The sequence below is a fragment of the Sus scrofa genome, chromosome 6 (genome assembly GCF_054392235.1).
Source record: "Sus scrofa isolate SSC_HxYL_T2T_F1_AM1 chromosome 6, Sscrofa_HxYL_maternal_Yorkshire_Landrace_v2.0, whole genome shotgun sequence".
NCBI lineage: Eukaryota > Metazoa > Chordata > Mammalia > Artiodactyla > Suidae > Sus > Sus scrofa.
The window spans coordinates 73040987-73067656 of record NC_139388.1 but is presented as its reverse complement, the minus strand read 5'-3'; the positions used below and the strand labels follow the sequence as shown (position 1 = coordinate 73067656).

General features: G+C 44.5%; 1 protein-coding gene across 6 annotated transcripts in view; it reads right to left on the bottom strand.

Annotated features, from left to right (window-relative positions):
* The window catches only part of PER3 (period circadian regulator 3), a 60484-nt gene continuing 33814 nt past the window's right edge, over nucleotides 1–26670 (bottom strand). For 4 of the 6 annotated variants that reach the window (XM_084962684.1, XM_021095271.2, XM_021095272.2 and 1 more), the window contains 6 exons: nucleotides 21990–22232; nucleotides 20876–21573; nucleotides 18697–18805; nucleotides 5890–6013; nucleotides 4168–4318; nucleotides 1–2952 (listed from right to left, as the gene is read on the bottom strand). In XM_084962684.1, coding sequence (XP_084818810.1) covers nucleotides 2947–2952; nucleotides 4168–4318; nucleotides 5890–6013; nucleotides 18697–18805; nucleotides 20876–21573; nucleotides 21990–22232 — 1331 coding nt within the window. In that variant the 3' untranslated portion in view covers nucleotides 1–2946. Of the gene's footprint in view, nucleotides 2953–4167; nucleotides 4319–5889; nucleotides 6014–15063; nucleotides 17608–18696; nucleotides 18806–20875; nucleotides 21574–21989; nucleotides 22233–26670 lie in introns of all 6 variants that reach the window. The other 2 variants (XR_014806987.1, XR_014806988.1) reach the window with 1 other exon arrangement.

The following is a 26670-nucleotide window of genomic DNA, read 5'->3' as shown; positions in this document are numbered from 1 at the left end:
TTTGACGTGTACATTGTTTATTGTTTTTGCTTAAAAAAGATACCTGATTAAGATCCTCAGAGCCATTAAAAACATGTAAATTCACACAGGTAATTATAAATCCAGGTGAAACAAAATTTCAGTTGGGATGAAATCTACCTTGCGAGTTACGACAGCGTTTTGCACTTGACTGTGAAGCGATCCGCTCGCACAGCATCTAATGTGCGGCGATCCTGACCTCTCCTCCAAGAACACGCAGCCCTTGGGGTAACGCGTTCATAAACACTGACGCACGTGCTAAACCTTTCACCACCAACATCTACAGTCAGTAATATGACAAGTTAATAAACGTGAGCGACTGTTTAAAATTGGGAAGAGCCCCCCTGGGGGGCAGCTGAACCTCCTCTGCTCACCATCAGCAGCAGAAATATCACCGTCCAAACTCTAAACACACCAGCTCAGCTACTTATCAACATGCCAACACCACACATGGGCGTAAAGGGCTGCTTACAACCAGCGCCAGTTTTAAACGAAGCCTCAATGTGCAGTAAAGCAATACGCAAGTATCCATAAAACAAGCTTCCAGAAAGAATGGGAAAGAGGCTTCTATCAGAGAAGACAAGAGTTAAAAAAAGGCACACCTGGAGTTCCCGTCATGGCACAGCTGAAACGAATCCAACTAGGAACCGTGAGGTTGCGGGTTCAGTCCCTGGTCTCTCTCAGTGGGTTAAGGATCCGGCATCATCATGAGCTGTGGTGTAGGTCGCAGACGCGGCTCGGATCTGGCGTTGCTGTGGCTGTGGCTGTAGCTCTGATTAGACACCTAGCCGGGGAACCTCCATATGCCAAAGGTACGGCCCTAAAAAGCGTAAAAAATTTAAAAAATAAAAAAAAATAATAAAAAATTTAAAAATGCACACCCGAAAGCAGAACTCTGATGGCTACATATCATTTTTGATTTACATGAATTAAAGATGTTACTACCACTACAGAAGGTCACAACGATTATATCGGTGGACAATATCTGGGCTGGTTAATTTTTTAAAATGTGACTTTTCACCCAGGGCAAAAACACCACACAATGACCGGCACAGTGAGGGCTTCTGATATCATTTAACAATGAAGCTGGAGAATGTGAGCGCTCCCTGCTCCTAAGACGGGACACGTCACGGGCAGCAGCTGGGAATATGGTCTGACACCTGAAGAATTACCACCTGGGACTACAGCCAGCGCTCGGGATCCCCGAGGGCGGGCGGAGTCGTGGAGCTGTGGGTGCAGAGGGCCGACTCCGCTGCCGTCGTACAGAAGGGACCTAAGCCTCTGTGCCTCCGTTCGGTACCTGCCGGGGTCCTGGAAGCAATCCCCCACGGAGACTGGGGGCTGACTGCTCCACTTCAGAGAGTAAATCTAAGCTACGGGGCTTGAGAATCAGGGTCCAGCAGCATCGTGGATAAAAAGGGCTGATTCTCCCAATTATGATCAGGATGCATTTTATGAAAAAGCTATACAACTTGAAAGGATGAAGTGTTTTCCGAAAATAGACAAACAAAACAAACAAAAAACCACCACAACAAACAACGACAAAGAAAAATAGGTTTGCTGCATGTTATTTAAGAGAGCAGGTTCCTGAAGCCTTCGTCCCCTAAGCCTGGCTCTGTGCTGCCTGGGTGTGAACCAAGTTTGAGAAGGAAGGGCCCCTTCTCTGAGAAGAGGGAGTTCCCTCATCAATAAACAAACGCCCCCACCCCCCCCTGCTGCTTAAAGGACACAAACTGCAGAGGCCTAGGAAGCCCTGACTGTGGCAGGGTCTGCCTCCCCCTTGGCCCCTCCAGAGACCAGAGCTCTTAGGCAACACTTACCCTTTTTAAGGGCAATCAGACCTCAGGCAGGGACGGAGGGACCTCCTTTTGGGTAAATCAGTTGGAAAGAAAGCGTTAACTGTTGTTAACTGTTCGTTTTGATAAGACAACATTTAAATACATATGCATGTAAGAACAACATTAACTTCTACATAACTTCAGAAACGTTTTGCAATCATTACTTTAAAAATTCAAAAAGGGGTGAGTCAGAAGCTGGTTGAGCTAGAAGCTCTTTTAACATCACACGTGCAAAAGTTAACTTAACCCCGACAGGAAATAAGCTCACGGACTGAGTTTTAAGAGAAGACGTCAGGATTTCAGGGGAAAGTAGAAAAATCAGAAGGAAAAGCATCTCTAAGAGTGAAGGTCAAAATTCAACCCTAAAAACGAGGAATGTCCAGTATCCCAGTGGACAATGCACTCTCATCCTGGGAACTACTGCAGTGAGCCATGCCGAGTCGTAAGAAAACTGGGATGTTGGCCCTTAACTGCAGAAGGACGCCTTGCTGTGCAGGGACCAGGTGGGTGCACTGCGCTTGGGAGCCCAGTAAGAACAGTACTCGGCCCACCGCGGGGATATCTTCAAATCTCTGGGGAGCTGATTTATGCAACAACACAACAAAATATATGAGGCTGAGGTTGGGGGTGCTTTCCAGCTATACTTCCAATGATGATTTATTTTGAGCAACGCTTTAAATAAAGTTGGACGCTACACTCTTTAGAGGCCATCCAATCTCATCAGAAGACAGCTACACTAGAAAGAGTCTATTTGACAGTTTTAACACATCAGGGAAAAAGAGACGTAAGATGGTCTATACACAATGTCTGCTGCAGAAAAATGATGTCTATTAAAAAAATCAAGCAGGGAAACCCTTAACATTCAACGCTAACGTTGCGGTCATTTAAGACCGAGGGGCTTAGAATCACCAGGCAGTCCAGATGGCCAGCAGGTCTGGAGACGGGGTGCAGGCAGATCTCCAGAGTCACTCAGTTGCCATCTCCTGCTGGGTCCCGACCACGGGACTCTGTAGCAGCACCGGCTTCCCCGGCTGAATCTTTGTTTCCACAAGGGACACAGCCTCCAGAAAGGAACGAGAGCAGGCGGGAGTCATATCTGAAAAGTTTTAAAATCGCTATAATCATTGTACAACTACAGGTGTGATAAATTCATTGAGTAATAACAAAAATAAATAAATAAAAAATAAAAAATAAAAAAAATAAAATCGGTATAAAGCCTGCCAAACAACTGCTATCTAATTCTCCAACTTGTTCATGTCTAAGAATATCCACTATCGTTCTTTCCTTATTATGAGAAGGGAAGTGACAGCAAGTGCTTAAATATTTTCGCTTAAATCGTTTGGGGCTCCTTCTCCATATGCTCTTCCCCCAGAAGTTCCTGCAGGGCACGAATTCCCCCTCGTGGTTCGTGGTTCGCAGCTTATCACGCCCTGATCTTTAACTTTCCAAACCTCCTTGATCAGAACAGGTGTCTTTACTCCCAACTTCCCCATAACATTCCAACTGGTGGAAGAAAACAAAAAACAAACAAACAAAAACCCTTGGAATCAAAAAGACCTGTGTTCAAAATCTGATGAACCATGTGAACCTGTACAGTGGTCCCTCCGCAGGTGCAGGGGGATTGGTTCCCGAACCCCCTGAGGACAGCGAAGTCTACGGCTGCTCAGGTCCCTTACATAAGGTGACATGGTACAGCCAGCCTCCACACTCGAGGGTTCTGCGTCCTTGGCTGCCACCAACCGCAGACTGAAATTTGATCTGTGGATACAGCGGGATGATTGTCCCAATGACTGAGTATCCTAATTCCTCACTTCGCTGGCATGGGTAGAGTAGGGACACCACCATCTGCCACAGCAACAACTGTGAGATTTAACATTTCCAGTGGGATCATGCAAGGCACGGCCGGCCCTCTGCACCTGTAGGTTCCACAGCTACAGATTCAAACAACCACAGATCAAAAATAAGTGGGGAAAACAATTCCAAAAAGTTCTAAAAAAGCCAACCTTGAATTTGCCACACGCACCGGCAACTATTTACACAGCACGGACGCTGAATTTACAACCACTTCAGAGGCACACACATGGTATCAGGTCTTCTAAATCAGCCAGGGGTGACCTGAAGGGTGCGCACAGGCTCTAGGCAGCACTGCCCCATTTCACATGCAGGACTGGAGCATCCTCAGCTGGCACCTGCCTGCGGTCCCGGAACCTGAATCCCCTGAAGTACCCGAGGGACAAGAGGATCCCGAGCAGCCAGAGCAGTGCCCGGCACAGAAACATCAGTCCGTGGCAGCTGTTAGCACGGTGCTTACCTGGGTGTCCCTTTCTTGAGGGACAGTCTGGCTCTGAATCCACGCATACACGGCGGCCAGCTCCTTCCTCTGTCCGTGAGAAAAGTGTGGCTGCCGCCGCCTCATGCTTTCGAGTTTTTCTAGGTCTTCTCTCAGTACGATTTCTTTCACCCTGAACACAAACAAAACCTTACGAGTCCTGAATACAACGCCGGGCTCTTATCTCATCATCTAAGAACAGCACTTCTTCTTGGCCTGTAATACACGTTTCTCTCTTGTTAAAAAAAAAGAAAAACAACTCATCTCCTTGTCAGGTTGGTACAGCTAGACTGCTTTTTCTTCTTCTTTCTCTTTTTTTCACAACAGAGACCACACCATTTCTTTACAAAGGCCAGTGTGGGAGTCGGGGGATGGAGGGAGGGAAGCCAAACAGGCGTCCTCTCTGGGTTGCTTGAGGCCCCTTCCCACTTGGAGACACTTCTGTTCCTCCCGCCTCCATATCCTGAGCATTGGGTATCCTGAGCATTGGGTATCCTGAGCATTGGGTATTCTGAGCACTGGGTATTCTGAGCACTGGGTATCCTGAGCATTGGGTATCCTGAGCACTGGGTATTCTGAGCATTGGGTATCCTGAGCATTGGGTATCCTGAGCACTGGGTATTCTGAGCACTGGGTATTCTGAGCACTGGGTCCCGCACGCAGCTGGGTTAAGCAGCAGAGAGAGGAGGTGGTGTGAGCCTCCTCTGGGCTCCAATGGAGCCATGCCCCCTTCCAGAGCGAAGGCCTCATCACTGTCCTCTGCTCTCCTTCCTCAAATAGAACTTTCTGGCCTGGAGGGAAATACTGAAGAACTCAAAGGGCTGGGGCTGAGATGCCCAAGGCCAGGGGTCCTCGAGGCAAAGACCCTCTTCTATTCCCCGAAAGCAAAGTAGGCGATGGGCAACAAGGGTGCTGGTCACAGCCCTGCCAGCTTCAGAAGGGGCACCCACACTACCCTTGGGTCACCCAGCAGCATCCGGAGCCCCGAGGGACCTAGCTCCCCAGGCTGTTCTTCATTCCAGACCTAGACCGGCCCTGTGGTGGGAGAACTCAGAACCACAGACCTCTTTTGCTTGACGGAAAACAAGTGCGCAGAGTCCCACTGAGGCACACGGAAGCCAGACTCCCTTCAGCTCTGCTCTTCAGGATGAAGGTGCTCGTGCCTGCGGGGCCACCTCAGGAAGCACCTCCTTCCTCTGTTTTCTGGTCTCATGACACAGAACACCTCTGTACCCTCACAATACCCACAGCCATTATTCTAAGCAACCATTTGTCATTTGGCTTCAAATGAATGGATTTGAAAATACATTTTCTCGAAGGATATGTATGAAGACATGAAAAGGTCACACTGCCTTCAAAACACACTTAAGAAACCATAAAACTTCACATAAAAGAGGGTCTTCTAGGAGTTCCTGTCGTGGCGCAGTGGTTAACGAATCCGACTAGGAACCATGAGGTTGCGAGTTCGATCCCTGCCCTCACTCAGTGGGTTAAGGATCCAGTGTTGCCGTGAGCTGTGGTGTAGATCGCAGACACGGCCCGGATCCCACGTTGCTGTGGCTCTGGCGTAGGCCAGCGGCTACGGCTCCGATTAGACCCCTAGCCTGGGAACCTCCATATGCCGCGGGAGCAGCCTAAGAAATGGCAAAAAGACAAAAAAAAAAGAAAAAGAAAAAAGAGGGTCTTCTAAGAGTGCTTTCTTACCTCTCGGGCACCTGATAGGTCATCAGAACGCACTCAGGCGTTTGTTCTATCATTCTCCAGATGGAGTCGTCGGCCAAGCCGGGAAATGTTTCTTTCCTCTGTTCATCCTGAGACTGCTGCCCACCTGGGGTGATTTCAGAAGAAGAATCACTACTAGCAAAATCTATATTGCTGTGGCTGCTTCCTATCAAAAGTCAACAAAATAACAAGTTAGAAAACACCTGTCAGGGGCTGAGATGCCAAACTAGCCTTCTTTCTTCAGAGGCTGGCGACTAGCCGACCAGCGCAGCCAGCCATCACCCCAGGGAACCGTGGCCGTCCAGGTCCCTGAGCTTCCGAAGATGTCGCCAATCTCCCTGCTCCTCCAGGCCACACCTTGGTCCCCGTCAACACCCAGAACCGCTCCGCCTCGGCTCCGTCTCCAAAATCACCAACCTCTCAACGGGAGTCCTTGGATGCTTGTTCAACTGTTCCAGCCACGAGTGTGGAGCTGTGCCTTAACCAGTCTGCTTAGAGCCCAAACAAAGCCCAGCATTCAGTAACACTCTGCAATGCCATAGACGTCTCTTCCCCTCCAATTTTTCACGACTACCAAAATCTCCACTCTGATAAAGTCACTTATCAATTCTGTTTTTAATCTAAGCCCAGATGATTAAGAGCATAGGACAAAGTCACATTTAACAGCATGTGCTGGTTCTTCAGGAAATTCATCATCACCAAAGGATCACCAAGAGGCCTGGTAACCCAGCTGCAGTTCTCTGGTCAGCACACGAGTCTATCCCCAGCAGGGCTACTTCTATGCTTCTATGTGCTTCCTCCCTCTCACATACTTCATACGGAAAAAAAGGAAAGCCATTAGAAAGGAAATTCATTATCCTGATACCAAACATAAACTTACTCATATCTACGTTCACTCCTCACTGTCCTCCTGCCACGACAGAGAAGCCACCCATCCATCTATTCATCCCAAGGCCCATTCCATCCCTTTATGGCTGCTATGGGGCCTCATGGATGCAAGACAGGAAAGGAATGATGTAGATCCATGAGGCTCTACTGCAGCCAGAAAGGGATGAGTCCTTCTCATTGACTCTCCAATTTTTTAAAAAAGTAACTCTATGGGTAAACATAAAAGACGTTTTTATTTTTCCTCATTAGAAAAAAAAATCTCTTTAAAAGGTAACTGTTTAAAGCAAAAATAATAACACTTTTATTGTGGGGTTGGTAACACATGTTGAAAAAAATGTAAGACAGAAACAGCACAAAAGACAAGAGGGGAGAAGGAAAGCAGTCTGTTTAAAAGTTTTTTGACATAAAGTGATATAATAGGGGATAACACATGAAGGTGAACTGTGGGAAGATGCATATGTAAATCCTAGAGAAATGACTTTCAAAAAAAGAAAAAAAAGAATAGCTGAGAAGCAATAATGGAGAGAACATGGAATCATTAAAAATACACAATTAACCCAAAAGGAGGAGGGGAAGAAGAAAAAAAGGAAGAGCAGATGAGATAAACAGAAAACAAGTGGCAAGATGGAAAACTTAACTTAAACCTGATCATATCGATAATCACATTAAATGTAAACGGCCTAAGTGCTCCAATTAAAAGGCAAGGATTGTCATATGGCTGAAAAAGCAATACTCAACTAGATGCTGATTACCAGAAATCAACTGTAAATATAAAGACAGATAAAAGTAAAAAGATAGAAAAACATGCCATGGCAACACTATCAAAATAAAGCTGAAGCAGATATACTGATATGGACAGTAGACAGCCAGCAGACAAAGTGGATTTCAAAGCAAGGTACATGTCACAACAACGGGATCAATTCATCAAGAGGATATAATCTTAAATGCGTATGTGCCCACCTAATAAAAGAGCTTCAAATTATATGGGGCAAAAATTGATCCAACTACAAGAAAAAAAGACAGATTCACAATCACAGTTGGACATGTTGAGTCCTGTTTTACTAACTGACAAACAAGCAGACAGAAAATCAGGATGTAGAAAGCCAAAGCAACAATATCAGCCAACTTGACCAAATCTCCATTTACAGAAGATGCTACTCAACAACCGCAGAGCACACATTCTTTACAAGTCCATAGGAAACATCGGTCAAGACAGACCAGATCTGGACTATTAAACAAGTCTCAGTAAATTCTTCTTTTTTCCTTTCTTTCTTTCTTTTTTTTTTTTTTTTTTTTTTTTTTTTTTTTTTTTTTGCTTTTTAGGGCCTCACCCATGGCATATGGAGGTTCCCAGGCTAGGGTTCAAATCAGAGCAACAGCTGCCAGCCTACGCCACAGCCTCATCCACATGGGATCCAAGGTGTGTCTGTAATCTACACCACAGCTCAGGGCAATGCCAGATCCTTAACCTACTGAGCGAGGCCAGGGATTGAACCCACAACCTCATGGTTTCTAGTCAGATTTGTTTCCATTGTGCCACAACGGGAACTCCTCAGTAAATTCTTAAAAATACAAAAATTGTTGTCTGACTGCAATTAAATTAGAAACCAATAAAATACCTGGAAAATCCCCAGGAAATATATGTATTTCTAATAACCCATGTTCAAAGAAAAAGACACAAGGGAAATTAGAAAATATTTTGGACTGAATGGAAAGGAAAACACTCATATAAAAATGTGAAGGATGCAGTTGAAGCTGTGCTTAGAGAGAAATTCAAAACATTCAATGTTTATGTTAGGAGGGAAGAAGGTCTCAAATCAATTCTCTAGGCATCCATCTTAAGAAATTAGAAAAAGAGCGAATAAAACCCAAAGTAAACAGAAGAAAGGAAATAATACAGATTAGAGCAGAAATTGATAAAATACAAAACAAACAAACAAAAAACAAGGAAAGAAACTGAGACCAAAAGTTGCTTCCTTGAAAAAGTTAATAAAATTATTAGTAAGCATACACCCAGAACGATGAGGAAAAAGTGTTATCAGCAGTAAGAGAGGAGACATTACAGATTCTACAGACATTAAAAGGTTAGGGAATATTATAAACAAATTTATTGCCAATAAATTCAACTTAGATGAAATGGACAAATCCTTGAATGATACATATTACCAAAGATCTCTCAAGAAGAAATAGAGTAGATCCATGTTTATTAAAAAAATTAAATCTGTTTTTAAAAACCCTTTCACAAAAAAAACTTCAGACCGACATAGCTTCACTGGAGAATTCTACCAAGCATAATAAGGAAGATTTATCAATTCAACACAAACTCTTCCAGAAAACAGAAGGGGAGGGAAAAGCACCTAGCTAATTTTTTTTAGGCCGGCATCTGATATCAAAACCAGACAAGGACCACATAAGAAAACAATGGACCAATATTTCTTAAAAAATAAGGATACAGAACCCAGTTGTATGTGAAAAGGATAAAACAGCATGACCAAATACAAAATTAATTTAATATTTGAAAATCAATTAATGTAATTCACCAGATTAACAGAACAAGGGAGAAAAACCATATGATTATGCTTATCTAAATTCAACAGATGCATAAAAAGCACCTCTGCAAATAAGCAACAGAAAGAAACTTTCTCAATCTTACTGACAAAGAGCATTTAAAGAAAATCTATATTTAATATCATATGAATGATGACACTGTGACAGATTTCCTCTTAAGACTACGAACACGGCAAAAATGTCTGTCTAACCACCTCTACTCAATACTATACTGGGAGTCTGAGTCAGTTCAATAAGGCAAGACAAATACAGGCATAAGGATCAGAAAAGAAGTAAAACTATATTTGCAGACAACAAGGCTATCTATGTAGAGAGTCCGTCACAGTCTACAGAAGGGTTACTACAACTAATAAATGAGTTTAGCAAGATTTCAGAATACAACAAGTTCAAAATACAAAATTTGATTGGCTTTCTATCTGCTAACAACCAACAATTGGAACCCGACATTTCAAAATGCCATTCACAATAGCTTAAAAACCATGAAATCCTTAGTGATAAATTTAGGAGGTTAAATAACTCATACACTGAAAACTACAAAAAAAATCGCTGAGGAAAATTAAAGGTTTACATAAACAGAGAAACATATCCCACTTGTGGATTAGAAAACTCAATAATTTTAGGGTAATAGTTCCTCCCAAATCGGTCTGTTGATTCAACACAGTGTTAATTAAAATCCCCGGAAGCTTTTTTGTAGGAACCAAGAACTTGATTCTACAACTTATTGTTAAATCTTTTTCTTAATTGAGATAACAATGGTTTTAAGTTTCACGCGTACATTATAATTCTACTTCTGGATACACTACAGCAGGCTCATCACCAAACAGTTAGCTTCCATTACCCTCCAGTTGACCCATTTAACAACTGCCCTCCCTCTGGTGACCACTACTCAGTCTTCTGTGTCTACAGTGTTTCATTTTCGTTTTTTCATTTTTGGGGGTCTGTTTTTTACATTCCACATGTGAGTGAAGTCATACCATATTTGTCTTCCTCCATCTGCCTTACTTCACCTAGCACAATACTCTCATCTTATTGCAAATGGCAAGAGTTCATCTTTTTTTAAATGGCTGAATAGTGTTCACTATATAATAATATATTTTTAAATTGTGTAATCTCTATCTTTTCATCCATTTTTAAAAATGTATTTATCTTTTTTGTCTTTTCTGGGCTGCACTCCCGGCATGTGGAGGTTCCCAGGCTAGGGGTCTAATCAGAGCTGTGGCCATCTGCCTACGCCAGAGCCACAGCAACACGGGATCCGAGCCGCATCTGTGACCTACACCACAGCTCATGGCAACGCCGGATCCTTAACCCACTGAGTGAGGCCAGGGATCGAACTCACAACCTCATGGTTCCTAGTTGGATGTGTTAACCACTGAGCCACGACGGGAACTCCCTCTATCTTTCCATCCATTGATGGGCACTTAGGTTGTTTACCTATCTTGACTATTATAAGTAATACTGTAATGAACATAGGGGTTCACGTATCTTTTTGAATTCATGTTTTCATTTTCTTTGGATATATACCTAGAAGTGAAGAGCTGAATCATTCAGTAGTTCTACCAATTTTCTAAGGAATTCTACAGCGGCAGCACCAATTTACATTCCCACCAGTGTATGAAACTTTTCTTTTTTCCGTATTTTACCAATGCTTGTTGTCTTTTTAATAACGGCCATTCTTACGGGTTTGAGGTACTAATCTCATTGTGGTTTTGATTTGCAGTTCCTAATAATTAGTGATATTAAACATATTTTCATGTGCTTGTTGGCCAACTGTACATTTTCTTTGGGAATATGTCTATTCAGCTCCTCTGCCCATTTTAAAAATCAGATTTTTCGTTGTAGGGTTGTATGAGTTCTTTAATATTTTGGATATTAAACCCTTATGACTTGCAGGTATCTTCTCCCATTTGGTAGGTTGTCTTTTCGTTTTGTTAATGGTTTTCTTTGCTGTGTAAAAGTTTTTGTTGCCCTTGCCCAAGAAGATATATCCGGGAAAATACTGCTAAGACTGAGGCCAGATAATGTTCTGCCTATGCTTTCTTTCAAGATTTTTATGGCTTCAGGTCTTACCTTCAAGTCTTTAATTCATTTTGAGTAAATTTTTGTGCATGCTGTGAGAATGTGGCCTAGTTCCACTCTTTCGCATGTGGCTGTGCAGTTTTCCCACCATCATTTGCTGCAGAGACTGTGCTTTCTCCATTGAATGTTCTCTGCTCCAATGTTATAATTTAACTGTCCATACATGTGTGGATTTATTTCTAGGCTCTCAATTCTGTTCCATTGAGCCATCTGTTTATCTGCCCACACCATGCTGTTTTGATTACTGTAATTTTATAATATAGTTTGAACAGAGGCAGTGTGATACCTCCAGCTTTGTTCTTTTTTCTCAGGATTACTTTGGCTATTTGAGGTCTTTTGCGGTTTCATATACATTTTATAACTTTTCTATTTCTGTGAAAATTTCCTTGAGATTTTGATAGGGATTGTATTGAATCTGTAAATTGCTTTAGGTAATATGGACATTTTCACAATGTTAGTTCTTTGAACATGGAATACCTTCTCATTTATTTTTGTCTTCAATTTTGTCAATGTCTGACACTTTTCAGTATAGATCTTCACCTCCCTGGTTAAATTTATTATTAGGCATTTTATTCTTCATGTTGTGACTTTAAGTGAGATTTTCCTAGTTTCTCTTTCTGCTAGTTCATTTTCAGTGTATAGAAAGATAATAGATTTTTGTATGTTGATTTTATATCCTGCAAATCTGCCATATTCATTGATTATTTCTAACAGTTTTTTGGTGGAGTCTTCGGGGTTTTCTATACATAAAATCATGTCATCTGCAACTAGTGTTAGTTTTACTTCTTCCTTTCCATTTTGAATGCCTTCTATTCTTTCTTGCCTAACCAGTCTGGCTAGGACTGCCAATACCATGTTCAGTGAGTGGCAACAGTGGGCATCCTTGTCTTCTTCCTGCTCTTAGAAGGACAGCTTTCAGTGTTTCATAGTTGAGTGTGATGTTAGCTGTGTGTTTACCACACTTGGTCTTTATTATGTTGAGGTATGATCCGCCTATACTCATTTTATAATTTTTATCATGGGTGTTGAATTTTGTCAAATGCTTTTTCCACACTTACTGAGGTGATTAGATTTTTAAAAATTCTCCATTACGTTAACACATTGTTTCACCACTGATGTTTGGATGCTGAACCATCTTTGTATTCCTGGATAAAATCCCACTTGATCATGATGTTATGTATTTGCTATTATCTTTTTGAGGATTTGTGCATTTATGTTCATCAGAGATACTGGTCTGTATTTTGTGTGTGTTGCTCTTGTCTGGTTTTGGTATCATGGTTACGATGGCCTTGTAAAATGAGTTGGAAAGCGTTTCACCCTTCAATTTTTTGGAAGAGTTTGAAAAGTATAGATACTAAACCTTCTTTGAATGTCTGGTCATCTGTGAAGTTGGTCCTCAAAGTTTTGGGAAGGTTTGTTTGTTTGTTTGTTTTTTAGGGCCACGCCTGTGGCATATGGAGGTTCCCAGGCTAGGGGTCAAATTGGAGCCGTAGCTGCCAGCCTACACCACAGCCATGGCAACAAAGGATCCGAGCCACATCTGCAATCTACACCACAGCTCATGGCAATGCCAGTGTCCGGAACTCCTCGGGAAGTTTTTTTATTACTTTCATTCTCTTTACTAGTGATTGGTCTATTTAGATCTTCTATTTCTTAATTATTCAGTCTTGAAAGGTCATATGGTTCTAAGAGTTTTTCCGTTTCTTCTAGGTTGTCCAGATGGTTGACATACAGCTTTTCATAATATTTTCTAATCCTCTGCATTTCTGTGGTATCATATGTCTTCTCATTTACTTCTGGTTTTATGTATCAGAGCTGTCTTCTTTTTTCCTAGTGAGTCTTGCTATAGGCTTGTCAAGTTTGTCTCTATTTCATTCATTCCCATTCTGATTTTTATGTCCTTTTTTCTACTAACTGTGTGCTTCATTTATTTTTATTTTTCTAGTTCCTTTAAGTATAAACTTAGATTGCTATTTTTCTTATTGTTTGAGGTAGGCCTGGATTGCTATAAACTTTCCTCTTAGTGTTGTTTTTGCTGCATCCCACAGATTTTGATGTGTCATGTTTTCATTTTCACTTGTCTTCAGGTATTTTTATTTCTCCTTTGACTTTTTCATCGACTCAAGAGTTGTTCAACAGCATGTTGTTTAGTCTCCACATATTTGTTCATTTTCCAGCTTTCCCCTCACAGCTGATTTCTGGTTTTGTATGATCAGAAAAAATTCCTATGATTTCCATCTTCTTAAATGCACTGAGACTTGTTTTGTATGTCCCAACATATGCTCTATCTCTGAGAAAGTTCTATGTGAACTTGAGAAAAACATGTATTTTGCTGCATTTAAACAGACTGTTCTATACAGTCTATTGATCCATCTAATGTTTCATTTAAGGCCCTTGTTGACTGTCTGGATGATTTACTCATTGACATAAGTGGAGTTTTAAAGTCCCCTGCTATTATAGTGTTGCTGCAAATTTCTCCTTTCAGATCTGTTAATAATTGCTGTATATATTTCAGCGCTTCTTCACTAGGTACAGATATATTAATAATTGTGTCTCCCTGGTGACTTGTCCCCTTTATCGTTACATAATCTCCATGTTTGTCTCGTGCTACCTTTTTGGTTTAAAGTCTGTTTTGTCAGATATAGTGTGGTTATACCACTTTCAGCTGACATCTACTTGGAAGATCATTTTCCATCCCTCTTTCTGAGTCTATGTTTGTCTGTCAGGCTAAGATGAGTCTTCTGGAGGAAGCACACGGTTGGGTCTTGTTTTGCAATCCATCCAGCCACTCTGTCTTTGGATCAGTGTCATTCATTTACACTTGGGTGATTATTTGCAAATGAGGACTTAGTACTGCGTTTTAATCTTTTGTTTTCTGGCAGCTCTATTTCCCCATTACTGCTTTTTCCTCATGTTTCTGCCTGACATTTTGGTTTGGGGGTTTTCCACAATTTTTTTTTTTTTGTCTTTTTAGGGCCACAACTAGAGGTTCCCTGGCTAGTGGTCGAATTGGAGTTATAGTTGTTGGCTTACACCACAGCCGCAGCAATGCCAGATCCGAGTCGTGTCTGCAACCGACACCACAGCTCATGGCCATGTCAGATCCTTAACCCACCGAGTGAGGCCAAGGATTGAACCTGCATCCTCATAAGTGCTCGTCAGATTTGTTTCCACTGAGCCTCTTTTTCGTATTTCCTGTTTCTAGATTTATACCTGTGGTTACCATGAGATGTGTTTATATACAACATCTTATAGATAAAGTAGTGCTTTTTATGCTGACAGCATCTTATCCTCATTTACCTACACAGGTTCCATCCTTTTCCTCTTCCCCTTTTAGTTGTCTCAAATTATCCCTTTTAACACTGTGAGTTTGTTACCAAACTGAGGTAGGTATACTTTTTTTCACTGCTTTCCTTCCTTTTAAATGTTATGCTGTAATAATGTGTTTTAAAACTTATTCTGAGTTGCAATTTTCTGACTCTATCAATACCTTACTCAAAGTTTTGTGTACTTTTGCTTTTTCAGCTGGAAGAGCTCCTTTGAGCATTTCTCTTAAGGCAGGTCTAAGGATGATAAACTTTCCAGCTTTGGTTTGGGAAAGCCTCTATTTCTCTTTCGTACCTGAAGGGTCACTTTGCTGGATATTCTTGGCTGACAGGTTCTGTCTCTCAGTATTTTGACAATGTCATTCCACTCTCTCTTGGCCTAGAGAGTTTCTGCTGGAAGCCTAATGGGAGTTCCTTTGTAGGTCACCATCTTTTTTCTCTCAGCTGCCTTTACAATTCTTTGTCATTGACTTTTAACAGTTTTGATATAATGTGTTTTGGAGAAGAAAGTCTTTTTGCATTGAGGTAACCAGGTGTTCTTTTAGGTTCATGGACTTGTATGTCCAGTGTCTTCCCCCATGAAGTTCTTGGCCATTGTGACTTTATATTCTCTGTTTAGCTTTCATTTTTGCCACTTTAACTGCAGGGTGCCTCGGTCCTCTCTGGGCTGATCCTGTTTGGCACTCTCTGTGCATCCTGGACTGGGATGTGCCTCCTTTCCCAGGTCAGGGATATTTTCAGTGATTGCACCTTCTAACATGTTCTCTGCCACCTTCCTCCCCTTTTCTTTCTGGAACCCATATGATATGAATGGTGGTGTGTTTGACGTTGTCCCCGAGGCATCTCCAGTGGGCCTCACGTGCTTTGATTCTTTTCTTCTGTCCCCTTCAGCGAGAGTCGCCGGTGTCTTCCAGCTCCCGGTCCGAGCCTCTGTGTCACTTAGGCTACTGATGATCCCGTCAGCATGCTCCTTCCCTGCACTCGCTGTCTTCTTCACCTCTGTTTGGGCCTGCTTCATACTCCCTCTCTATTAACAGCTTCTAACTTCTCTCTCCATTCACTCAGTCTTCTTCCAAGGTCTGGGCTCCTCTTTACAATCACCTTGAACTCTTTCTTGAGTAGACGATCTCATTTCACTTAGTTTTTCTTCTGGGATTTCATTTTGTTTCTTCGTTTGGAACACGTTCCTCTGTCACCTCATGTTGCCTAACTTGCTGTTTTTTACTTCTACGTTTCTGGTAGGTTGGTTACACGTCCTGGCCTTGGAGGGGTGGCCTTCTGGAGGAGACATCCCATGTGTCTGAGGGGCCTACTCCCCTCTGGTCACTAGAGCTATATGCTTTAGGGGTTCCTCTTCTGGGGGCTGCTGGGATCCTTCTGTTGTGGCAGGCTGACTACTGCAGGTGGTCTGGTAGGCTTGGCTGGCTCCCCTTCTGGTTGGCTGCCAGGCCTTGGCTTTTGCAGAGGTTGCCAGAATCACAAGGCACCTGGCTAGAAAACCCCAGCAGGTGCTGAGGGGTGGGCAGAGCCAGTGCTGGCTCACAGGCAGAGTCAGGGTCCAGGAGATCCTGGGGCTGATATCTGCCCACCAGTGGGTGAAGCCAGGTCCTGGTACCAGTGTCAGCCCACCAGTGGGCAAAGATGGGTCCCAGGTTCTGGCTGCAGAGCTCAGGGGTCCCAGAGCTGCTGTCAGACTGCTGGTGGATGGGACTGGTACCTGACACAGCTGGATGCAGGGTCTGGTGTGTCTTGAAGCTTGTGCTGGCCTGCCGCTGGGTGAGCTAGGTCCACAGGCTGCAGGGATGGGGTTTGTGTTTGCCTACTGGTGGTGGAAGGAGCTGGGTTCCAGTCTCTGTTTGCACAGTCCTGGGTGTTCCACATTTCCTGCTGGCGCAGTGGTGCGTGGGGCCTGATCCTTGGCCTTCTGGTGGGCAAGGCTGTGTCCAGAGGAAGGTGTGGCCTCAGGGGGTCTTAAGGCAGCCTGTCTGCTGGTGGGTGAGGCTGTGTCCCTGGCCACTTAGTTGCTTGGCCTGAGGTGTCCCAGAACTGGTGCCTACTGGCTGGGTCCTGAGACCGATAATAAGCTGAAGGGAGGATTCCAAAATGGCCTTTACCAGCAACAGCATCCACCGGGTAGAAGAACGAGCTCCCCGGGATGGTCACCACAGGTGTCTCTGTCCCTGAGGGTGAGCTCCAATTAACTGCCCCCTGCGTCTCTGAGAGACTCTCCAAGATCAGCAGGGGGGTCTGACCGGGCTCCTTTCAAATGACTGCTTCTGCTCTGGGTCCTGGAGTGTGTGAGGCCTTGTGGGTGCCTTTTAAGAGTGGGGTCTCTGTTTGCCACAGCCCTCTGGCTCTCCTGAAAATAAGCACTGCTGGCCTTCAACGCCAAGTGTTCCGGGGGCTGATCTTCCTGGAGCAGAACCCTCAGGCTGGGAAGCCCGATGTGGGGCTCAGAGCCCCCTGCTCCTTGGGGAGAGCCTCTGTTTGTGGGTAACCCCCCGCCCCGGGACATGGGCCCTGACTGTTCCGGGGCTCCTCATCTCCAACGGTCTTGCGGTTCCATCTTCCCATCTTTAGTTGTAGAAGATCTTTTGTGGTCGGTTCTGGTCTTTTTCATTGAGAGATGTTCTGCCAACAGTTGTAATTTTTGTTCTGCCAATAGTTGTGTCCATGAGAGGAAGTGAGCTCACACTATATGTAAAAGTGAGCTAAGAATGGATCGCCGACTTAAGCTATAAAAGCTTAACCTCTATAATTTCCAAGAGAAAGCAGGAGACCATCTTAGTGACTTCTAGTCAGGCAAGTACTTCTTTAAAAAGGACACAAAAAGCAAAACCTATAAAAGAAAAAACACTGATAAAATGAAGTTCATTAAAATTTAAAAATGCTCTTCCAAATGAAGATTAAAAACAGAAGATAAAATAAAAAGGCAAACCACGCACAAGGAGGCCATTTTTGCGAAACAAGTATTTGCTAACAGACTTGTCTCCAGAGCACAGAACCCTCACTACTCAATCAGCAACTGACAACCACCCACCAAAAATGGGCAAGAGATAGGAACACACACGGATGGCAAGTCAGTCCACAGGAAGGCCGTCCACACTGTCAACCAACAGTCCAATGAGATTAAAACCACAGGAGGTATCACCACATCCGCTGGAAGGGCTAACATGTAAATGATGGGCGATACCCACCGCTGGCCAGGACGCGCTGCAGACTGGCGCTCTCATAGGCAGCTAACTGGAATGCCAACGGTACAGCCACTTTGGAAGACAGTTTGGCAGTTTCTTATAAAGTTAACTTTATACTTACCTTGTGACCTAGCAATCTCATCCCTCGGTATTACCCAAGAAAAATGAAAACACACGTCCACCCCACAAAAGAATCCCAAGCCATGTCTCCACAGCAGCATCATTCCGAAGAGCCCCAACTGGAAACAACTGAATAACCTGCTATCACCTGGTGGATCGCTATCCACACAGCATATTCCTCTTGGCAAGAAAAAGGAACAAATTACAAAACACACGGAGATGGTGACTCGCAGCAGCCTTCTGCTCACTCAGAGAACGCCGGCACGGAGGTCTGCCTCCCGGAGGATTTAGTCTACATGAAGTGACGGAAGGAGCAGCGTTCAAGTGGCACACAGCACATCAGTGCTGGTGAGGAGCTGGAGGGTCAGGGCAGGAGACGGGCCACAAAGGGTCAGAGGACGTTTCTAGGTCACGGGAGTGTCCTGGATGGGGGCTGTGGTGGTGACATTAGGGCACACATTTGCCAGAAGTCTTGTTTTGCATACCTAAATTTGGTGAATTTAGCTAACAAAAAGCAAAAACACACTTCTACGCCAGGGCCCGAACCCGACAGCCTGTTACACAGTAACCTCCTGACAACAGGGTGTGAGGAATGTGTCGTTTTGATCCACTACCTGTGGCTGCAGAACCAGTTTCCGGTGGCGACGTCTTGTGGAGTGATACTGTGGGCAGGTCACTGGCAGTAAAATAGCTGTTCTTATTCCCGCTGGGGCCACCAACACACTGCGAGAAAGCAAGGACACAAGACAAGACCTGAGCACCGCGAGCATGGCATCGTAAGATGACCGGCAGGCCTTCAAAGTCACAGGGAAAGAAGCACGCATGCAACTGAGAAGTAAAACATTTTCAGCCTCTGCCCAAGAACGTGCTCGAAGTTCTTCTGGATCCAGTGTTAAAGATACTTCCATCTTTTGAGCACTCACTACACCCCAGGCACCACAGCTGGTGTGCTTTATCATTATTTTTTGTCATTCAGAACACACACATTGAACATTTTATAAGTTCTACGAACTGTCCCAAAGGCTTGTACTAGAAGAGTGAACAAGACAACATTCCCGCTATCCTGAGCTTAGGCCACAAGGGGAGGAAGGCTGTGGAACACTACTTAATTCTCGGAAAGAGCTATGCAGTCTTAGCCTCACCACTTTTCAAAGAAAACAAAGGCAGGGCGTTCCCGTGGTGGCGCAGTGGAAACAAATCGGACTAGTTTCCATGAGGATGAGGGTGCGGTCCCTGGCCTCGCTCAGTGGGTTAAGGATTCAGTGTTGCCGTGGGCTGTGGTGTAGGCTGGCAGCTGTAGCTCCAATTTGACCCCTAGCCTGGGAACCTCCATATGTTGTGGGTGTGGCCCTAAAAGGCAAAAAAAAACAAAAAAAAAAAAAACCAAAAACAAAAAACAGAGAGAGAGAGAAAAAGAAAAAAGACAGGTTAAACAACTTGCCTAAACGAAGCCACGTCCCAAGAGACAGAGCAGGGATTGGAAGCCAAGTCTGGTTCCACAGCTCAGGCTTCGCATTAGGTTTCCAGCAAGTGTCCTAATGTTGGGCTTTCAAAACTGAGCATATTTTCTTGATCTGGATCATCAGACTCTGGGCACTTTTGCTAAAGACCATTATTATACTTTGAAGGGAAGGCTGCAGAAAACCTCCGGGTAAATACTCACACTTGTCGTGGATCCTAACCCTCACCAGAGGGAAGCCTTAGCCTAACGCTTAACCTGACAGATAAATCTGAGAACGCCTTTTAAGGTCAAGAGATAAGTCAAAGGAAAGTGAGTCAAAAGTCTTCATTTAAAAAAAATGACATGTATGAGCGTAAAACCGTAAACGGCTACTTCACTGAAAAGTCATGACAAAAAGTCATGCACACCTGAGGTCCTACAATTCCAGGTGGAAAAGCAAAATTGCTAAATTCATGTCTTGTCAGTAGGGCTTGGTCCTGACTAGCTCATAACCCCACTGATAAGGAAGAGAATACATTTTATAGGCAGGAGTTCCCATTGTGGTGCAGTGGAAACGAATCCGACCAGAACCATGAGGTTACGGGTTCAATCCCTGGCCTTGCTCAGTGGGTTAAGAATCCAGTGTTGCCGTGAGCTGTGGTGTAGGTTGCAGACGCAGCTCGGATCCTGCGTTGCTGTGGCTCTGGCGTAGGCCGGTGACTACAACTCCGATTCAACCCCTAGCCTAGGAACCTCCATATGCCGAGGGAGCGGCCCAAGAAATAGCAACAACAACAACAACAACAACAACAACAAAAAAAAAAGACAAAAAAAAAAAAAGAATCCAGTGTTGCCGTGAGCTGTGGTGTAGGTCGCAGATGCAGCTTCTATTCTGCGTTGCTGCGGCTCTGGCATAGACTGGTGGCTACAGCTCCAATTCGACCTCTAGACTGGGAACCTCCATATGCCGCGGGTGAGGCCCTAAAAAGCAAAAAAAAAAAAAAAAAAATTTTTTTTAGAGGCAATAAGCACTTGGGTTTAATACCTGGCTATCAAGCTTTAAAGCGGGATGGGGGCAGGGGGGGAAAGACCCAGCTCACAAAGATCTGCAGACAGCCCTCCGGGGAGGACCTCACCAAGTCTCTAAGAACTCAGGACGCAGCGGCCCTTTGACTTCAGCTTTTCACGCAGAGTCAGAAGGACGTTTTAGCAGGACCAAGTCTCGACCTTGGCTGCGGTGCAGGCTTCCCACCCGGGCCACCCGGGTTGAGCCCCAGGGCCCAAACCTCAATTTTAATACAAGGACACACACATATTTTCTCCCCCGTGTGTGCAAAGTCAGCACCACTTACACGCTCGGCTTCCGGGCAAACATTAGTTCTCACGGGACCTGACGCTTCCCCGGATCTGGGCCTGTCCCCCGGCAGGAGGCTGAGCTGTAGCGGGGAGCTGGCCCCTGAGAGACCGAGGGGATGCGCTTCACTCTGTGCCCCCCACTTCTCCTCACCAGGCCTTTCGCTGATGAAGGAAGAGGCGGCATCCAGGTCTGCAGCCAGTGCTGAGACCGAGGGAGGTAGTTCAGAGGTGCCTGGTGCTCCCAAGAACGGATACGAGGCGAAGGATGGTGACAAGAGAGCACAGACGGGAGGGTCATGCAGGAAAAGGTTCATAAAAGGGTCTAAGCAAGCAGAGGGGAGAGCAGGCAAGGACCACGAGCCACGGGGGACAGGCGGCTCAGGCGGGCCGGGCGGCGCAGGGCCCGAGGCTGCGCCTTCTCCCCCCACGGAGGTCACGGCTGGGAGGGAAAGAGCTGGAAACATGTAAGGGGCCGGGCTGGGAACCATTACTGCAGCTGCGAGTGACAGGCCAGAGGCCTGGGGAGAGGAGGCAGAGGCAGGGCACCAGGGCTGTCCAGCCTGGACCTCTGGGCGGAGCGGGGGACAGATGCTGTCCTCAGCGCCCTTGCTGTCCGACAGCAAGAGCAGCTTCTTTCGCCTGGGCTTCCGCTTCTTGCAACCAGCGGATCGGGTCGGAGGGGGAGCAGGATCTCCTGAAAGTAGAACGACAGAGGCTTGTTCTGAAAAATGAGCCCAGAACAGAAGAGAAGGAGGCCACTGGTGGGTAATTACAGGTGGATTACACATTTGCCAACGGTAACTGTGACTACGACACGGATGACAAAAAGTCACTCTAAAAAGATGCACGAGATCCTGGATACAAGCTGTTGCTACAAAATAAACTTATTTCGGCATCTCTCAATCAGTTTCCTACAAAACGAGCGCCTCAGATCCAGGATCTAAGAAAGAGCCCCGAGAGGGAATGGCCGGTGTAAACTTACTGCAGCAGCTCTCAGTCAGCTGCTACCAAGCAAAACTCCTGCAGGTCCCTCCGCCCAGTCCTCACCCATGATTTGTAAATTCGATGACTCTGTTGATAAATGGAATATATTTTTAAAAAACTAACTACCTTGCCCATGTGCATATTTCGTTTTGCCTCCGTTTTCCTGCTGAAGACAGAGGCTGTAGGGTGATGACGGAACCTTTTCCCGGAATTTATCCACGTAACTCTGCTCTTCCTTCTGCATGTGGGCCGACGGGACAGCCTCTGTGAGGCCTCTGTGTTTAAAGTCTTCTGGGAGCAGTGGAGCCGGGTGTCTGTTAAGGGTCCAGGGCTCACAGGCTGGGGTTCCATCCACTGCTGCAGTCAATTCTGCTCAAGTGGAAGAAGACAGATTTAACACCTACCACCATTACGCATTCACTTATCTTCACGAATTTAACTGCCTTTCAGTAAGTTTTACAATCATTACAACAGCTGGAACATAAAACCTTCATCAACCTAGCAAATACGTTTTTAATTTTCTGCCTTTATACTTCCTGTCCACCTGAATACACGTTTTCCAGAACTGTGCATACATTTAACAGAGTTTTAATACTCAATGTGCAAACTTATGTATTTAAACCTTGTATTTGTTGTAAACAGTTTTCTTTTTCTGTCTTTCTAGGGCCTCACTTGGGGCATATGGAGGTCCCCAGGCTAGGGGTTGAATCGGAGCTGTAGCCACTGGCCTATGCCAGAGCCACAGCAAAGTGGGATCCGAGCCGCGTCTGCGACCTACACCACAGCTCATGGCAACGTCGGATCCTTAGCCCACTGAGCAAGGCCAGGGCTCGAACCGGCAATCCCGTAAGTTCTAGTCGGATTTGTTAACCACTGAGCCACGACAGGTACTCCTGTTGTAAATATTTTTCTATCTCCCTGGATTCTTCAAAAATTTATCTTTGCAGTTTTTTATATGACATGTATCCGTATGGTTGAAAAACCAACCTGTATCAGAAAGACAGTAGATTTTGTCCCATCTCTGCCCACTGTCTGCCTAGTGCTCGTTTATTCTCCCCACAGAAATCCATTTCTTTTATTCTCTTATTTTATCTACTTTCTTTTTTTATTATTATTTTTTTATGTCCCCAATACATTATTATTTTTTCTACTGGGCAGCAAGGGGACCCAGTCACATATACGTGTACACATGCTTTTTTCTCCCTTTATCCTGCTCCTTCATAAGTGACCAGACAGAGTTCCCAGCACTCCGCAGCAGGATGTCTACTTTCTTGACGTATCTATAAATAAGAATGAAGGTCGATTCTTGTTCCTCACACCCCCACTTTTGACCCGAAAGGCGTATCGTCTTGTAGACTGGCCTGCACGTGGTTTTTCATCTGACAATATCCCTCCCTGTACCTCGCACAGGATCCCACTCTGGGTATAGTCCACTGTTTGCCAAAGTAAGCATTTACAGATAGATGTGAGCTGCTTCTAAAATGTCACTTCTTCCAGGTACAAAAGATTTTATCCTGCCTCTCCCCTGCCGACTGGTGCTGAGGTGGTGTGGCTGGGCTGGTCCCCACTCCATGACAAACACATGAAAGCACGTTTCGAGACAGTGAACAGCAGGCAGCACAGGAGAGTGACACCTGAGGGACAGAAGACACGTGGAGCCCTGAGGTTTCTGAGCAGCAAGGCGGGCCCTGGCAGATCACTCTCCCCAGCGGCAGAGAAGAATTCAGCCTACTGTCCACTGCTCTGGTCCCGACAAAGTGTAAAAGCAAAGCCTGAAAAGACCAGTCTCTTTCCATGGCACAGCTTAGCGGGTCCCAGAATGCAGCCCAGCCGTGTTTCCAGGAAGGCAGAGCTATTCGGTGCCCATTCACAGTATCTAGTAGTCAAAGAAGCTGGAAAATACCACCCACGACAAGGAGGAAAATTAACCAAGCAACCCTGGGCTGGCAGAGATGTTAGAATTCGCAGATGGGGCCATTAAGGGTTACTATACTGTATTCCATACAGACACAGGGAAGATTCAACATGCTCTGTGGAGACATGGAAGACATATTTAAAAAAAAACCCAAACAGAACTTGTGGAAATGAAAACTATAATATGTGAGATGGAAAATACACTAAATGGAAATAATAACAGATTATATATGGCACTAGAAAATACGAGTGAACTTGAAGACAAAGCAATAGAGACTGTCCCAAAATGAAACAAGACCTAAAACTATGAAAACAGACTTAAATAACCAGAGCATCATTGGACCGTGAGATAATTTCAAGTGGCCTAAAAACATACAATTGGAGTCCCAGAAGAAGAGGAAGCAGGAAAAATATCTTGAAAATAGGGAAAGAAATGTTTTCAATTTGTTGAACACTGCACACCCACAAATTCAAGAAGCTCAATGAACTCTAAGCACAAAAACTGTAAAGAACAGTACATCGTGGAAACACCACAACCAAGGTGCTGGAATCAGTGACAGAGAAACGCTCAGAAGCAGCTCGAGGGAAGCCGTGCACACGTTATGAACGACAGCAGATCTCGTCAACAACAAGGCAAATGAGGAGACAGTGAAGCAGCATCTTTAAGGTCCTGGAAGATAAAAACTGTCAACTAGAATTATACGCTCTGCTGAAAGATCTTTAAAACACGGAGGTGAAAGATAGACATTTTCAGACATTCGAAAATGCAAAGAATTGGTCACTCCTGGACTGGTACTACAAGAGACAAGAAATTATACTCTCGGGCAAAAGGAGAATGACAGCAAATGAAGGGAACGAAAAGCACTGGAAGAGCTTAAAGGGATACATCTCTTTCAAAGACAACAGCTACTGGAGTGGCCGTCCTGGCTCAGTGGTAACAAACTTGCCTAGGATCCTTGAGGACGCAGGTTCAATCTCTGACCTCGCTCAGTGGGTTAAGGATGTGGCATTGCAGTGAGGTGTGGTGTAGCTATAGACATGGCTCGGATCCTGCGTTGCTGTGGCTGTGGTGTAGGCTGGCAGCTGTAGCTATGATTCGACCCCTAGCCTGGGAACCTCCATATGCCACAGGTGCGGCCCTAAAAAGACAAAAGACAAAAGACCAAAAAAAAAAAAAAAAAAGAAGAAAAATAGTATGATTGCCTCAGTAAATACAGAGAGATGTGACAAAATCTAGCATCCATTTCTGAATTTAAAGATTTGTGGAAAATCAGGAACAGAAGGAAATGTACTCAGTTGAATAAAACACATCTACAAATTCCTGCCGTGGCTCAGTGTAAATCAATCTGACTAGTACCCATGGGGATGCAGGTTCAGTCCCTGGCCTCGATCAATGGATTAAGGACCTGGCATTGCTGTGGCTGTGGCCTAGGCTGGCAGCTGCAGCTTCTTGTGGATCCCTGGCCTGGGAACTTCCATATGCCTCAGGTGCGGCCCCCCAAAAAAGTCTTTTTAAAAACTTTTAAAAATGCATCTATGAAAAACCTAGAACTAACATAACTAGTGTCTTCCCTCCGAGATCAGGAAAAACATAAGAATAGTTATTCTAGAAACTTTTATTCAACGTTTATCACAGGTTCTAGCCAGTGCAATAAGAAAAACAGATCAAAAAGATGAAGTAAAACTTACTTCCATAGATATGATCATACATGTAGAAAACCCTATGGAATCTACAACAAGTTATTAGAACTAATAAGTGAGTTTAGCGAGGCTATAGAATAAAATATTAACATATGAAAGTCAATTCTATTTCTATGTGGTAGAAACAAACAATTAGAAACTGACAGTAAAACAATCCTATGATATGATATGAGATACTCAAAGTTAACACTTGACGGGAGATACGTCAGATCTGCATGCTGAAAACTGTCAGATATTTACTGTGAGAGATTTAAGACTGTCTAAATCGATGAACAGATACAGCAGGTTCATGGACTGCAGGACTCCGTATTTATTATTATTATTATTATTTTGTCTTTTTAGGGCCACGCCTGCAGCATATGGAGGTTCCCAGGCTAGGGGTCGAATCGGAGCTGTAGCTGCTGGTCTACACCACAGCCACAGCCATGCCAGATCCGAGCCGTGCATGTGCGACCTACACCAGAGCTCATGGCAACGCCGGATCCTTAACCCAATGAGCGAGGCCAGGGATCGAACCTGCGTCCTCATGGATGCTCGTCAGATTTGTTTCTGTGGAGCTACGACCGGAACTCCTGAAAGCAATCTTGAAAAAGAGCACTGCTGGAGAATCTACACCACCTGATTTCAAGACTTACTATAAAACCACAATGGGTTTTATACACTGGGTCTGAGCTGCATCTGCGACCTCTGCCGCCGCTCATGCCAAAGCCAGATCCTTAACTCACTGAGGGAGGCCAGGGATTGGAGCCACATCCTCATGGATACTAGTCAGGTCCTTAACCCACTGAGCCACACTGAGAACTCCAGAGACTGTCTCGAAACCTATTGTTTACACAGACACTCAGCCTTCTTAGGTGTGTGGTTCAGATTATACACCTTTCCACATCTAATTATTCTCAATCCATTTATGAGTTTATATTTAAACTGTGCTTTGTAGACACATAGTTGGGTCTTGATTTATTTATATGTTCTGACAACTTCTGCCTCCTAATTGGAATGTTTAGTCCATTTTATGTCATTATAGTTTTAGTTGGCTTTAGAGATATTCTTTTATTGGTTTGACAGGTTCCCTGTTTTGCTGTTGTTGCTGCTGCTGTTGCTCCATTCTCCCTTTCCTGTCCTTCTTTTGGATTATTTGAGTATTTTTTTAAATGACATTCTAATTGATCTCTTGGCTTTTTAGCGAATCTTT